Raw genomic sequence first — 16,593 nt, 5'->3', positions numbered from 1 at the left:
CTAAGTTGTGTGGTTTTCTTACTACACCTTGGTAAATAATTAATTCCTTTATGAAACTCAAATTTGCTTCAGTGGTGCCATCTATTTTCTGCTGGGATGTGTCTAATACAGCCTGGTTGGGTTTCAGAATATACTACCCCTAAATGTGGGAACTAGGCATTGAGAATATTTTAAGATAAAGGAATCTGAGACAACTGCAGAAGCAGGAACATCACTTTCTTTCCCAGGTCTTCTCTCCTGAAGTAGGTCGTGAAACCCAGGAAGGATTTCCTGACCTTCCCCTGAAGCACGTGGAAGGGGCCCTCCCTATACTTAGAGGAAGGGAACATCCTTAAGTCTGAAGATGAAGTGTCACAGGGAAGACTCTGAACACACAAGTTTATCCATTTATTTGCATCTTCTTTTACTGATGAAGACTTCCATGGCATGTAAAATGCATGCTTCATAAATGTGTATTCTTTTCTCTTGTTAACTTCATATAGGGGGGTCTCAGCCACGAACCTAGTGAAGAAGATAGCTTTCCTCCCCTACAATATCTAACATCAAACGTTTCTCTTGGTGCCCCAGCTTTGTCGATGCCTTAAAAATATGCTGAGTTTTTGTCTTAGTAATCTAGTGCTTTAAGTCGGGGCCAGTTTGTAGCTTAAAAGAACAGGTCCTGATTTCCCAGGCAACAGCATCTGCCTCAGATCATTAAACCAGTGCAGATTTGCTTAAGGGCAGATGGCTGTTGACAACCAGTGTAGAAGCCCAGGACAGGAATATTGGAAAGCAAAAAAAATCAGTACTTTTCTTATAAAAATGCAAATGGTGATTATGACTTCTTATTTAGTATTACTGAAGATCATAAATTTTATTACAAAAATGTAATTAATTAAAAATGATTTGGATTTCAGCACTGCCAGCTAAGACATAGTAAAGAGCCTAAAATATTGTAAAGAAACTATTATGAAACTATCAAATTTTGCATCTTTGCTCTCACTTGGAAATCCATCATGCCTTCTCTCTTTCTCTATGCCAGGGACTTGCTGCCTCCACAGGGCTCCTCTTACCTCTAACAGTGAAAGATGTATTGGTCTGCAATATACCTTCCGGTTCCATGGGTCAGAATAAATTTCAGGTGGCTCATTCTGATTGCAGGCTAATTAATCTCATCCTCTGAGAAGCTTTGCTGGCTCCCATCTGGCAATGGGGGCAGCTCCCTTCACTGTATTCCTAAAGCATTGAAAACATTATTGTAAGTATCTTTTAATTATCTTCCCAGCACTCCAACACATTGTGAGTTTGTTGAGGGCAGAAATGAGACCTTTCCTTTGGAAGCTCCCACGTAAATGTCACCCTTGCCCCCTGGTTTTCAGAAGTATAAGTCTTCGCTAAGTGAAGGAGTAAGTATGTATATCAGCAGGAGAATGAAGGTATATCACCTCTCAAAATAGCTCCATGCTTCTCAGATTTTTTTTCGTCAGGTCTGAATAAATGTCATAGTTCTAGCAAATCTGATAGGAAATGGTTATTACGATAGTGGCAAAGTTTTTAAGTCATTTTTTCCAAATATAAAACCTTAAAGTAGGTTTAGTCAAGCATCAGAAGGCAGAATCACCTTCCCTTTGAACTGCATCAGGACTCTGATGATTAAACATTTTAAAATATGTTTTCTATCTTGGACAAAGCTGAAGCACCCGAATAGAAGAATGTGGTAGCTGCCTCCACAGATGTTAAGTTGCTTTTCTTCTCATTTGGATACAGTGCTTGCCAATATTTTTTGTGTACGGCCTAATTCAGGAAAAGTTCATCAATGACTTATTTTTTCCTTTCAAATAGAAAAAAAAAATTGGCCTTGTTGAGGCCCAAAGGGGGAAATTTGTATTTTTCCTCACTTAGTTTAATTTGTTAAACAGAAAAATGTCAATGAGATAATTAACATGGTTTTCTAGCCGCTGAATTGTTCCCCTTTGGTGATATTTGAGTACACACTTGGAGGAGGCTTTCTGATTTTTTGTTTAATTAATTGGCTTTAGAGTGGTTCTAGATTTACATGAAGTATGAGCAGGAGTACAGAGAATACCCACAGATCCCCCCCACCATCCCAACCCCAGTTTTCCACATCATTAACATCCTGCCCTAATGTGGTACATTTATTGCACTTGGTGACCCAACATTGGTACTTCGTTAAAGTTTATAGATTACCTACAACTTCACTTTTTGTGTCACACATTTTGTGGGTGTGGACAAGTATATGATGTCATGTTTCCACCATCACAGTGTCATACAGGATAGTTTTGCTGCTCTAAAAATCCACAGTGCTTCACTTCTTTACTGTCCTCCTCTTCAATCCAAACCTGATTGCAAACACCAATTCTTACACTGTTCATATAGTTTTGTCCTTTCCAGAATATCATATATAGTAGATGCGATCCTATAGTATGCAACATTTCAGATCAGCACATCCTTCCTTGACATGTAATATCTGGTCAGACCACCATTATCCATTCACCTATTGAAAGAAATCTCTATTGCTTCTAGTTTTGGCAATTATGGAGACAGCTGTTACAAACACTGAGGTGCAGATTTTTGTGTGGAAATAAGTTTCAGCTTACTTGGGTAAATATCTAGGGTAAGACTATGCTTAGCTTTCTAAGAAACCACCAAACTGATCCTAAGTAGCTGCACTACTTTGTCTTTCCACCAGCAATGAATGAGAGTTCCAGTGGCTCCACAATTTCTCTAGCAACTGGTGTCTTCAGTGTGTTGGATTTTGGTTCTTCTAATAGAGGCTATAGTATTATCTCATTGCTTTGCTAATTTACAAGTCTTCAGTGACGTATGATTGTCCTTTCATATACTTATTGGCCATCTGTTGATCTTCTTTTGTGAAGTTTATGTTCAGACCTTTTGCCCACTTTTTAATTGGAGTGTTCTCTAATCACTGGATTTTAAGAGTTCTTTGTATATTTTGTATACAAAACTTTATCTGTAATGTGTTTTGCACATATTTTCTCTCAGTCTGTGACTTGTCTTTTAATTTCCTTAAAGCTTTCTAACTTTTATAAACCATTCTTATATTTGTATGTATCATTTTAGAATTCATAAAATTTGTTCGGATGTTAATCTCATAGCATTCCCAAATGACCCTTGGAAGCAGACATTATCACAGTCACATCAGAGATATGGAATCAAGGAGGTGAGGTGATTTGATTTTGGACACATGGGTTCACTGTGGAGCTAGGGCGAAGGCTTGTCCCCCTCAGTAAAATTTTTCAGGTTGCTTGTTGTATTGGCACTGTCCTGGCCAGGTCTTCAGAGCAGTACAAGCTGGCTTCTCTGAGTCTGGCTGACTTCTGAGGAATGTGTTATTTTCTGCTTGTACTAGGCTGAGGGTTTGTATTAATGAACATCCTGGTCTTCAGAGTGCCCCCTGCTTCTGGCAGTCCTTCCACCCCACATCCCTCATATGGGGTGATCCCTTACCACAGTTCCCAGCCACTATTCTGAGATGTCTTGTGGCCCGGGTCCCACTGGGGAATAGATACTTGGAGACAAAAGATTTCACATTTTTTCTTTTTTCTTTTTGGAGTCCAGGGTGATCGAGTAACTCCCTCTCTTTTGGGGGAGGGGGTAAAGAAAAGAAAACAATAACAAAAGCCCACAAAAACAACAACGACAAAAAAAAAAACAAGATAGTGGAACCCTCTCTTTGGAACTGACATGCCACAATTTGGCTCAGCTGGGAACACATAGACTAGTGGTGACTTACCACTATTTCCAGACTATTGAGAGGAGGGTAATACATTCATGGGCCACTGGGAAGCTGCATAAGTTCCTCCAGTGTGATTATTACTGGTGTAGCAAAGGAATCACAATATTAACTCTGCACCTTGGATGATCCTAATGACATCTCCCATACACAGGGGCCACACCCACCACCCACCTGGATGCACAGGTCCACCCTAAAGCAATGTTGGGGTCTCTGAGCTTTGCATCTTTTCAGAGCTGTCTTTTCAGAGATCTGTCTTCTGGTACCTACTGAATGAAATAAAGCATTAACAATACAAAGACTTTAATGGTTAATGGTGTGGGTGATGTCAGTAGGAATCTGTCAGCATCTGCTCAGGATAATCTGAAAGGAACAATCAAGAGTTGACAACCCTTCTTTCAGAAAGCAAAATTGCCTGGTTCTGATGATACCAATTGTTATTGGCTTTCCTGCCTACAAAAATGTCACAGTAATTCCAATGGAGTTGTTTACACAAGTGGAAAAATCTGACTCCTTGATAACACGTTTCAGTTGCAAACCACTCTAATGACACTGAACGGCCTTCCAGTAAGAGGGAAATTTCCTCCAAACTCAAGGGGGAGTTATCTGGGAACAGCGCCTTTCTTTAGTAGGATTATTTATGTTCATTGGGCTAATGGTTTTTGTCCAGTAATACATTTAAATTGCTTTCCATTTTACTGTTATGCTTCACTATCACATTTCGGAATGTCACTTCTCTTCCTCTGTACAGCCGGCAATTTTCTCAAGTATGCAATGAAAGCATTGTCCTTTGGAAGTCATTTGAAATAGACCTGGTCTCAGCCATCTCAGGAGAATATTCTCTGGCTGATCATCACAGCCAAGTGGAATGTACAAATGAACTGAAGCCCTTTGGTAGTTCCTTCGCTCTCTGGTTCCCTGGAGGCTTTGTTGCAGGGTGATGGTGGACCTATTGATCTGAAGCCAGACATTAGCCTGTCACGGTACATGAGAAACAGTTCTCCAACTGTGGTATAAGAAGAGCAGGGAGGTTGAGAGGAGACACTCTCTTCAAATGATTTATAAACTGAGTCACACTTATCTGCTATGGATGTCAAAGAAAAGGAGGCTCTGCAGAAATGAATGTAGTTAAGGTTTATATCATCTTGTAGCAGTGATTGCTCAGTAAAACCAGCTGCTCCTGGACAACTGGGGGGTAGGGAACCCATATTATTTCAAAACTGGAAACCGTGAATCAGGCTGTTGAGTGAATTTGAAGCATGTATAATACCTATTGAAACATCTTGGGCAATCAGTACAACACAAGCACCATAAAATATGTAAAATATAAACCTTTATTTCTTAAAACATACAGAGGTAAAGAGGGTGGGAAGAGAAGTGTCCATTTCTCTGCATTTATGGTGCACACTAGGAGCGCAGGGAGGTGACTGCGTACATGACAATGGAAGATTTTCTGCCCTATTCTCAAACTTGGATCTGTGCTTGTAAATTCTAAGGATTGTAGGTAAATGGCTTAGGAGAAACAAATCTGAGGTTAACATTCAAATGTAAAAGTTTTAACCTTAAAATAAAATTAAGAAAAAATGAAAGGGACTAGGAAGTGTGATTTGTCTTGCTCGTCTATAGCAGTTTAATCTTGGAAACCCTGGCTCTGTTCCAAAATGTGGAGGATGTGATGGGAGCCGGCGCTCCTCAGCAGGGCAAGGTGACTGCCGGGAGAGACGCTCTCTGCTTGGTGCCTGGGGCATCTTCCACGGCCTCGCCTGATGTGGATCTTGCCACTTGGTTGGCTCTGCCTCGCCTCTGAATGCCTGCGAGGCCCTGTTATTCCCCAGGAAATATTATTCATCAGCTCATTTATGACTTAGTTCAGCTCACCACCACCAATTATTGCTGCGGCTGCTCTCTGCAGTAGGCTCAAAAGCTGGGACAGATTCTATCTAAAATAGATCTTTGGCTGAGGAGCAGGCGGTAGTGGTGGCAGGCTAGAAAGTCACACAAAGGCAACTCGGAAAAGGAAAAGTGTACACCAAGACCAGAAAACCATTTGTTTTTTAAAAGAAGACATATGGAATATTGGATGTGTGGGCAGGAGTGAAAGAGGAACCCAAAAAAAGTAATTCACATGAATAAATGTCCATATATAGAAGAAAAAAATCTTGGTCCGATTCCAATTTCAAAGTATCCTAGGGAGAACGCAGCATACTTAATAGAGTCAATCCCTGTGCCTTCTGGTTAGAACCTTAGGTGCCAGATCAGGTAGGCTCCTGAAGATGTCAGAAGAGTCACCTAACCTGTCGTTTCAGCTGTAGTCCTATGCCCACGAGGTCCTTAGGTCATGTTCCATTTGCCATCTACTCATTTAAAGTCAAATCTTTGGGAAGCAGAAATAAGAAGTCTAAATGAAGCCTTTTGGCAATGCAGATTTCATTGATTGAGTCAATGGGGGCCACGGACAGGTGCCTAACGAAATTCATATTAAACTCTCCAATCTAAAACTTAGTTGAATGCATATATAAATTACATGCAGTTCATATACCTGAGAGACTTTGCTTCTTAAAGTAGATGTTTTGATTTGACTGTATGGATGTGAAAGCCTCGTTTAGAAAGTAGACACAACGCCTTCATTCAATCCTCCCGAAGCAGTAATCCCAGGGAGTCCTTTAAGAATAGGCACCTTCTGTAGTAAAGTCTCTTTTTCAAGGTTAAGGACTAGCAAAGGAAGGCTCACATGCCCAACTGAGACCCAGAATGAAGTGGGGGTAGCATGTGTCATAAATACGACCCCTCCAGAGTGGTGCCTATTTGCTCCAGGAGTCCTTCTAGAGCACAGGATTTGAGTCATTCCCCTAGCCATGAAAACTAACAGTGATTCTCAGTGAAGAAAAAAAGCATAAAAAGAATGGGGAGTCAAAAATAGCTTGAGGGAGGGTGCTATTGCTGTTGAATTCAATGAGCGAAGAAATTACATTTTAGTAATGTGAGAGAGTTGGGGCTAACACGAGGAAGGAAGGGTGCAGCAAAGGGAGCAGGGAGGGTGGGGAGTCAGGCTGCCTGGCCGCCTGGCTGCCTGAAGGACCCACATGCTCATGCTGTTCTTGACCCTCCATTTCTGAATGTCTGGAAGCCGTGCCAGAGCTGCAGCTGGTGGTGTGCTAACCCCACAATGACATCAGCCCTGGAATCAACACAGCTGAGATGCTTTGCACCCCAGGACACACATAAAGCACTCTCTGCATTGTGGCTCTGCCCCAAAGACTTCTATCACATTCTCATCAGGCTTAGATCTCCGTGGCCTTGTCCCAGCAGCTTTTTTCCTTGTGCTAAGCTCTCTCCTGTGAGAAAAAGCTTTAAAAATAAAACTCTTTTAAAGTAGAACAGCAACACATAACCATTTTTTTCTTAATGTCTTCAAAATGAAGATTATCAAGTTTCCTGTGAGCTCATATGTCACTTTTTCCTGACAGCCTAGAATTTCCATCCCCAGCCTCATCTGTATTGCATTTCGACAGACTGTCTCTAGCCCCTGCTGGACTATCAAACCGTCCTGCTGGTGCTGGCACATAGCAGGCTTCCAGTGCAGACTTGCTGAATGGATTATTGTTGGGAGGGAGCATGACCTAAGTACCTCGATGTACATGAGAACACTTCTGGAGTCAGAGCAAGTGAGATGAAATAATTTCCATGAGCTTTGAAACAGAGTAATGGAAGTAAGCACTGTTTTTAGGCAATTTTATTCTAACATACAGTTTTGACTGACACACAATATAGGTTTCAATGCAGGTGAGGCTAGCATTGGAGTGTTCAATACTTCATCTATTTATTAAAAGGTTTTATATATTCAAGGATTTATATGCAGAATATTGCTTTTAAATATTTTTAATACATTGCCAAATACCCAAGCCAAAATATATGGCATGGGATAGGTGAAAATTTAAGATCTTATGAAACAATGTCTAAATTTTTCCAATATTTACCTCAAGGATGTAACATCCTAACTTGGAGCAAAACTTTTTATTGTATGTATCAATACTGCTTTGCTATTAGTTGAATAAATACTTCCAAATATGTGAGTCATGAAAGTTTTGAGATACATAAAAATCAAGAAATGTAAAATCTGTGCAGACAGAAACAAATGAAAGCTTCCTAGCAACATTGATAAGCCACCCTTGCCTGGGTGAATCAGAAAGGACTCTGTCAACTGTGTTTCTTGGTAGTGAAATAACGGACCATTAAGAGTCTGTCTCAAAACACTTGTAGTGACCTATGCACATGGCAAATCATTACCTATTGTTATGGCTATTAATATATTGTTTGTATACATTTTTCATGTTTATTTCTGGAGTACATGATTTTTATCTAATTGGCTTTTCATAAGCACCACAGTAGAAAAGATAAGGAAAAAATAATTATACTTGGGCGTATTTCTGGGACATATTTTCATGCTGGCTTTAAAACCATTTTGACTTCAAAACATTAAACATGCAAGACCTATTTAGACGAACTTTCCCTTTTCCTCTTTCATCCTTCATCTTCCTCAGGAGACTTTCAATCCTAACATTTTTCTCTTCTGACTTTCCAATATCTAACCCTGTTACAAAATGACCTTTTGTAAAACTCCTAGGGTAAGGAATCTGCCGGAAGGGTGAGTCAAACTATCATTGTGTCTCTTCCAGAAAGGGATTTCATTTTATGCCTTAATTCCTGGCCTACTGACCTAGGATCTCAGATTTTTTTACATCTTTGGCAACTTGTCTCCTGGAGCTCATCAAAAATTTTGTTTTTATTCCTCCAGTAGATTTTCTCTTGCAAGTCTAAAGAAGAAAGAAATTGCATGGGAACAAGGCTGTAGGAAAAGTTTAAGGACATACTATTAACACCAAGTCTTCACATTTCTTTTTTTTTAGTGATTAAGTCTGGGGGGAAAAAAAATCAAAGATAATAACACCAAAAAAAAAAAAAAAAAAAAGGACATCAGAAGAACTAACTCTCTTTGATCAAGTAAGTTAAGTCTTTCTGGAAACTGGATCAAAAAGAGTAAATATAAGACATAATCTTCACTTTAGTGCTTCTATTCTTTGGGTTCGTGGATCCTTTATGCTTTGGACAACAAACATTTTTGGAATTGTCAGAAGGCAATATATAAAAATTTGTGCATACCCAAAGATTCACTTTTCCAGGCTTTCTCTGATCATTCTCACAGATATATATATATATATGCATACCTTCTGAGGTGAGGGTATGAAGTGGAGGAAAATGGGCAGGATACACGATAAGACAGGAACTGGGAAAATGCTGTTGTTTGTTGAAGCTGGATAACGGGTACATGGGGGTCGAAATACTAACCTCTCTACTTTTACAAGAACTGTACTTGAAAATTTCCATAATTTCAAAAAGGTAAAAAAGTTTGTGACAAATTATGACGCTTTATCTTCTTCAGTCTTCCTTTCCGTGTGGAGTCAGTAGTAGTATTGGTTTTAGGTCACTTACTGTTGATAAGAATCAGTTAATTTTTCCTTGCAAGAGATCTCATGCCCTATTCAAAAGGATGGATGAAACTGTAGGACACACATAGGACCATGAAACCACACACATATCTATCCTGTCACTTTTTTCCTAACAGAATTTTAACGTTGGGTACGAAGCCCTCTTCCCCTGCCACACATGCATATTCTCAGGAATAGAAAGGTGTGTTAAGAGTGTCTTGTATAATTCATTAGGCAGACTAATTGTATAGAAGTCTTCCACAGTGCTACATAGTATGAGTTAAGTGATGTGAATGTAACCTATTCTGAGTTTTCCACACCATCAAATCTCCTGAAATAGCAGTATCTTTAAAGCATCAGGACCTTATGAGGTGAGTCTGAAGAGGAACAGTTGTGCGTAGTACTCAGGGTCTCTTGAATATATTTAATCATGCTGACCTTAGAAGTGGAATAAAAACAATACCACCAATAATTACCATTTAATGAACATTTACACAGGAAGCCCCAATGACATTTTCATACACATTCTCTCTTCCTCCCCATGGCAATGGTACAAGGCGGTACCATCATCACAGTCGTTTAGATCAGTCTGGCTCAAGGAGGTTAAAAACCCAATGATGAATGAGTGGAGCCAGAACTTGAAGCACAGTCTGAGTGCAAAGCCTGTTTATTTTTGATAATCGTAGTGTATGTGTATGTAGCTTCTAAAGGATTCAAACAAGAACACATCTAAGGTTCAGGAATACCGTATTTAGCAAATCCAAGGTCAGAGTTTCCCAGGTTAATAGTCTTAATGACATCATTCCACAGCTTCTAGTTCAGAGGAAGACGGTATGTTCACATCACTCTTCCCGGGTGGCCCCCGGGGGATTTTGTCACAAGTGGCACACACCGGAGCTCACTGCTTTCTGTTGGGCTGATCAGCCCGCTACAGTTTGGGGAAAAGGCAGCCAAGGGTGCTCAGACACTGACGATTCACAGGCAAACACGGGTTAGGGGGAAACATCATTTGATGTTTTGAAAGAGCTGAAGTTCCTGCCTCTTAGTCAAGCATTTTCCCTACTGTTTTTAGTGGATATGGTACATTAAAGGCACATGTTCCATGGCCGGTGTGAACATAAAGAAATATATTTGAATAATGTCTTTAAAATATTTCAAAGTTTTATTAAATATTTTTATTCAGTTTTAAGATCACAGTTAAAGTACTTTAGCATGTTATACACATGACTTACATGTGCAATTTTTAGAAATATCAAATTAGGTATAAGATTTTGAAGAAAGAAATTATATAAATGTGTATATTGACTTTTACTACACATACATCTAAGAAAGCAATAATTCTGTTGTACCATTAAGTGGAAATCATTTATTACATGGCATGTTTACACCAACTCTAAAGAGAACCAAGCCAATTTCTGAAAGCAAAAAAATGAGCAACTCGGTCATGCTGAAACTGTCAACAGACTTAAGACCTGGAGGTCAAAGGAAACCATGGTTAATTTATGACATGGAAGTGAGCAATTCAAACCTATGAGAAAAGTTCACAATCTGGTATGTGGAATCTCAGGTGGTTTTATTTACTTATTAGTTTACTTTTTGACAAATTCCTGAGAGCAAGAGACTCGGTTAGTGCTAATGAAATGAGAAAAATGTTGCTGAGCAAGTTGCTGAGCTCCAGATGGCGCCTGCCCTACCCCCAGTTCTGCCGCTCTTAGAGCTGAGGCACTCACGTGAGGTGTCAGGGGACATAAGCCCACCCCTCCGGTGGGCCACAAAGTGAAATGAAATCAGTGTTCATTCAAGAACCACGTTAACATGTGTGTCTCTCTGTGATTTAGGTTAGAGCTTGTGAGGTAAGATTTGCATTGCGCGTGGAAGGGTTGGGAGGCCTTGAATTAGATCCTTGTTACTCAGGAACCAGTTCTGGCCCAAGTTATCAGGAAATCTTTGGAAGGAGTAATAATGTTCACAATACCTAGTTCTGTGCATAAAAATCAATTTGAGGGTGTGATCAGTTTTGACCACTGACTGCAAAAAGAAAACAACAGCCACGGAACCTTCAACTACAAGGGTTCCTCTCTCAATTGAATGGTATAAACCATACCACCACAGGTAAAATTGGGCCAGAAGAGGAAACTTAAAAAAAAAAGTATAATTATATATCTGAAGGAAAAGATAGCACATACAGATAAGGATGTTGTGAGAGAGTCAAATACATTTGTCTTTTTATTCAATCTTGCTTCTTTGTTCTGAAATGTAAGGAAGATAACGTCCCCGGTAAAAAGAACCAAGTCATTTAATATGGAGTATAATAAACTTAGCTATCACTTCAAACTGAAGCAAAGCAGGTCATCAAACCCTGAATACTTCACCAGACATGTCTGGTGAGACGCACTGAACAACTGCTTCTTCTTTTTTTTTTTTTAAATTGTTATAAGTATACTGTTAGTCTAAGTAAGATAATTTTTAAAAATCCCAAATTCGTATGAAACGAAATCCAAATCTAATTCTTTGGGAATGCTTGTATAAACAAAAGCGATATCTAATTAACAATTAGTACACTTTTTGAAAGGTGCAAAACAAGGACCTATCTGGGGAAAGCAAAATTTTAATTTCTACCTAGCAGTCACTCTGAATACTTTATAGGTCAAATGGAATAAGAGCATTTGCTTCTACTGCCCATTTTCAGCAATACATTGTTCTCTATGGAGAAGGCGGTTTGTGAAGTCAAAACACTGCAGTGGAAAATAGTGGCACTGAAGGTAGAAGCAAAAAAAGACAAACTTTTGAAACAGGACTTACTGAAATTAACTTTTAAAGCCGAGGTAGCCCATTGGGATTGGCCTTATGGAGGGCTCTGTGGAGCAGTGCAATCAAAGGTGAGTCTCCTCAACAGCATCACACCCCCCAGTATTCCCTTTACAGACGATGACTCCAGGCCTCCTGAGATCCCCTTCCTCTCCCCGACGAGGCGGTGGTGCTTCTCCTTTGCCGTATGGATGCCGTCCTCCAGCCTCTCGCTGCTGGTCTCCAGAACATTGACAATTCATACAGTAGTTTAGCAGGCAGCATGGTCCCACTGCTTCACATTAATGCCAAACGCCAAACTTGGAACAGAGCTATTTGGTATTCCCCACCCCACCCCACCCTACAAACAAGACATGCCGTTCAGTTCCAGCTTACTCCTGTTCTGCATCAGTTTATAAGTAGCTTGAGATTTTACATAGGTGCAAACACTTCCATACATTGAGCCAAAGACGCAGAGTGCAAACAAAATTTTATGACTCAAAGTCGCATCTGATTTAGTAACAAAATGACAGTAACTGAACACGTTGGATTCTAAGTATTCAGATCAGTTCAGATGCTCCTTTTTGTTCATAGTGTTTCATAACTATTGTCTTTTTCTCCAGCAATTTTAGTGGCAGGAACTAGAATAACAATGATAATGTGGGAATTATTTCAGCATGGCTGAATATTGAGACATGGCATTGGTAGAAAGCTCATCTGACAGAATTAAATAAATATTTTTCTGATATTTGTGGGAAAAAGACTTGTCAGAATTACAACAGCATGATTTATCCTTTAACAGGGGTCTTAAAGAATAACAATTTTGACCTAAAATCTGAGAACTAACCCGATTTGGGGATAAGGATCTGTATTTCCAATGTGGCTGTGGGACACCTTTCTTTTTCCCGATCTCATATACAGTACCCAAACAAATAAAAACTTCTAGGATGTTTTACAGTATTTTTTCTTTCACTCAGCTTCTTAGAGCTGCAGCTTCAGTTACTATAATATACTCTACACACTTCAAAATTACATAGGAAATACCCAGAGTAACTAAATAAATAAAAGGCTAAAGAAAACTGGAATAGTATTATGTCTCCATCTGAGACGAAATCATCTACTTCCAGCATTGCAGAGAAGGGATAGGACGATTTTTTTAAAAAGATTTATATACAGGTTTGAATCCAGAAATTAAGGTTAAAAGCATAAATATTGATAATTTCAACTAAATTCAGAATGGTTTCAGAAAGATATGATACAACAATTTAGAATAAAACAAAGCAGAAGAGCATCATATTTTGGTTTGCTTGAGATTTACATAAGGTGCAACAATTTCTTTCTCTCGAGGATGCTGTGAGACAAATGTTAGTGTAGATGGTATTTGCTGGCAGATTAAAGTACACACCATAGCAATATGATTTTCCAAAATAAAAAAGAATGAGAGAAATGAAATGAAAATGAAAATGGGGTGGGGGTGGGGCAGTAGGGAGAGAGCACTCCATATTGGTCTGAAATATTTGTGCTAACAAATGTTGTTACCTGAAAATACCAACACCCCTCTCCAGCAGATCCAGGGCATGAGAAGTACTCTTACTGAAATCAAGACTTCACTCAGGGACGATGAGGTGAGCGTCTAAGAAACTATAAAGCTTTGCAGGATTTCTGCTACTCTCAGTGCCTAACCGCTTAAAAATTAAGCATTTCTACAAAAAGGTTTGTTTTTAAAGTATCTGAAAACAGTCATATCCAGTAGGTTGCCCTCCCACCCCTACCCCTGCCTAAGGGAAAAGCCACTGAGGTTTAGGAAAAGCAGATCAAGTAAGATATTAATCACATAGAAAAAAAGTAATCTTTTGTTTTGCTTCTTTTTTAAAAAAGACCCCATGAATATACAGCAATCTCTTAAGGAACTCTAGTGAAATGTAATCGGAGGACTGAAGGAGGGTGCTCTGGCAAAAATAGATCTATTCTAACATGTTCTATAGAGTAACAAGTTAGTACCATTGTCAAGGCGCATGTTCTGCACCTCACAATTTTTACTGTGTGTTTTTTTTTTTTTTTTGGATTTTAGCTAATTATAATTTTCAAATCACTGCTAGTTAGTGGTCCAAAACTCCAACAGCCACCAACATCGGGACTCAGCAATTCTCAGTCACTTTTTGTATCGAAATTTAGAAAACATTAATAAAATAGCATCATAGTAAAAACAGTAGGCTAAAATCTGGAACTGCTCACTTGATTTATTTCTATGTGAATGGGGTTAAGCTAGAACCTCTGATTAACCTTTCACTAACTCCTTTCCTCCTTCATCCCCACGTGTATATGCGTATGTGAGGACACTGTGCCAATGCTCTGCTGCCCTCTTCATCTGCTTTAAAAAGAAAACCACCGTCTCCTTTTTCTCTCTCTTGTTAGTATGTTGTACATATTTTCCAGCACCGAAACTGAAGTAATATCTACAACTGTGAGAAGCTAAACCTAGTCAGTATTAATAGAATCATTTTTTTTGTATGGCTATTAGGTCAAATCACAATTAGAAAAAAAAATCATCATTACGATTCAGTCAAGTATAAATAAGAAAGCTAGATAAAACCATGTAAACTGTCACCATGTAGAGATCTAATTCAAAAGCTTCAAACTTGAACTAGCACTATCAAAATTCCGCCAGTTTTAAAACTATTAAAAATTATTGCTGGAATCCAATAATTAAAATTTGGTAGTTTGTGCTGTGATGCAAGAGTGGGGAAATACTTTGTGCTATACAACAAATACCCTGTAAAATCTGTAGCCTCTGACTAATTTTGATTTATCCCTTTGCATCTGTTGCTAGGAAACAAGACACTGTGAACGTCAGGTGGTTAAGTCAATATGTTGAATGTTCTAAGCCAGTTAATCCACTTGGCACTGGCATATATATGGTTGGTTTTATGTAAAAAAGCAACAAAATACAAAAAGGAAACAGAAATTTGCAGGTGGGTCTGTGACTGAGCATCCCGTTCTGGTCAGGCGTCCCTCCCTCATCACTAACTCAAATACCTCCTGAACAACACAAACTCAACATGGCTCTGAAGACCTGCAGCGCCAGGGAGGCTGTGCACAGCAACTGCACCCCGTCCAGTCTGTCTGTGATGGATGTCAAAGGTCTGTAGCTCCAAGTCCACATGAAGTGAGTGTCTTCAATGTGTTTAGAATAGTGAAGTAATACTAAGGTCACTTCTGAATAATATTTTTGTCTTTTTTTTTTTGTTTTGTTTGTTTGTATGAACAATCCATTGGTCACTTAGACCCCTGTGTAAAAAATAAAAGAATCCTCAAGGCATGAAAACATTAGTATTCTGTAATCTGCAGGACTCTTCCCCTGTCTGGGAAAATATTTGCCACAATTTGCCCCAAGCAAATTCTTCTTGGTCACTCAAGGCTAAGAAAAAAATTCAGATTGTAAGAGTTGTAACATTTCTCTCTCTCCCTCCCTCCCTCTTTTATTTATTTATTTATTTTGCCAGCAAACTACCACTCTGGTGGCAAATATAAAAGTGCAGAATATATGGACCACGAGGCCGAGCATACACCGCTAACAATGGTACATTTGCCTGTCCATCTGCTTGGGAGTCTTCTGGAGCAGGCTTTTTAATATTTATTCTACAATATAAATGTAGGTATAACCTATTATATAAACCATCTTAGAACTTAAATCTCCATGTACAAAAAAGACTAAGAATATCTAATAATAATAACTAGTGCAGTGCGTCAGTTTTTGTTTTTTTGTTTTTTGTTTTCTTTTGAAAGAATAACTAGGTAATATATGAAACTAGTTTCACACTCTCTGGTTGGTAGAAGAGAAGCTGGATGAGCTACAGTAAAGGCAGCCTTTTACCAAGTCACCACCTATTACCGTCAAAAGCCTTCAATAGAAAGCAAAGCTCTGAAATCAATCTGTTTCTTCTCAATATTAATAGACAGATAACATGACCCTCAAAGATTGTGGGTTCCAAAAGAACAAATTGGCCCAGGATGCTAACTTCTGCTTCAAGTGAATCTGGGCCATGTAGGGCAACAAGCACTTGTTTGTAGTCTCTATTTCCCACCACATGGACTCACTAGCATTCCTCGGTAAAGACAAGGCTAGGGTAGTAGGTAAAGCACAACGTTTTACAAGTAAAGGGCGCTTCACTGGTCAGCGCAGGAAATAAGGACAGGAGCCTGTGGCATTTCTTTTGGCTGTCCATCATGGGTGAGTGGAGTTGACCTCTGACCTCTGCAAAACAAGAGGAAGAAAAAAAAAATCACTTATTCAGAGTATGTTGTTAGAGACAGGGAAGGATGAGGAATAACAAATAAAAGCTTTCCAGTAAGAGCTACTGCTGCCTTGTTACTTCTATCATTTAATGAAAACTGGTTTTGTCCTTAAGGATTTCTTTGTTTTTCTCTTCCCTCCTTTTTTCTTCCTCCTTCCCATTCTCCCTTCCTTTCTAAGATTTCTCATCTCAGTCACCCCCACATAACCCAACAACATACCCACTGGCCCTAACAACTAACCACTTCTATTTGAAGAGATGAAGCCTAAAG

General features: G+C 39.1%; 1 protein-coding gene across 9 annotated transcripts in view; it reads right to left on the bottom strand.

Moving 5' to 3' along the window:
* Positions 1–10,383: 10,383 nt before the first annotated feature.
* BBX (BBX, HMG-box containing) overlaps positions 10,384–16,593 on the bottom strand; it is a 279,317-nt gene continuing 273,107 nt past the window's right edge. For all 9 annotated transcript variants that reach the window (XM_003798195.2, XM_003798196.2, XM_023518213.1 and 6 more), the window contains one exon: positions 10,384–16,282. In XM_003798195.2, the coding sequence (XP_003798243.1) occupies positions 16,195–16,282 (88 nt within the window). In that variant the 3' untranslated portion in view covers positions 10,384–16,194. The remainder of the gene's footprint in view (positions 16,283–16,593) is intronic.

The sequence above is a fragment of the Otolemur garnettii genome, unplaced genomic scaffold (assembly GCF_000181295.1).
Source record: "Otolemur garnettii isolate 467f Iridium unplaced genomic scaffold, OtoGar3 scaffold00131, whole genome shotgun sequence".
NCBI classification, from domain to species: domain Eukaryota; kingdom Metazoa; phylum Chordata; class Mammalia; order Primates; family Galagidae; genus Otolemur; species Otolemur garnettii.
Note: the sequence above shows the minus strand (reverse complement) of the source record. Positions and strands in the feature narration are given on the sequence as shown.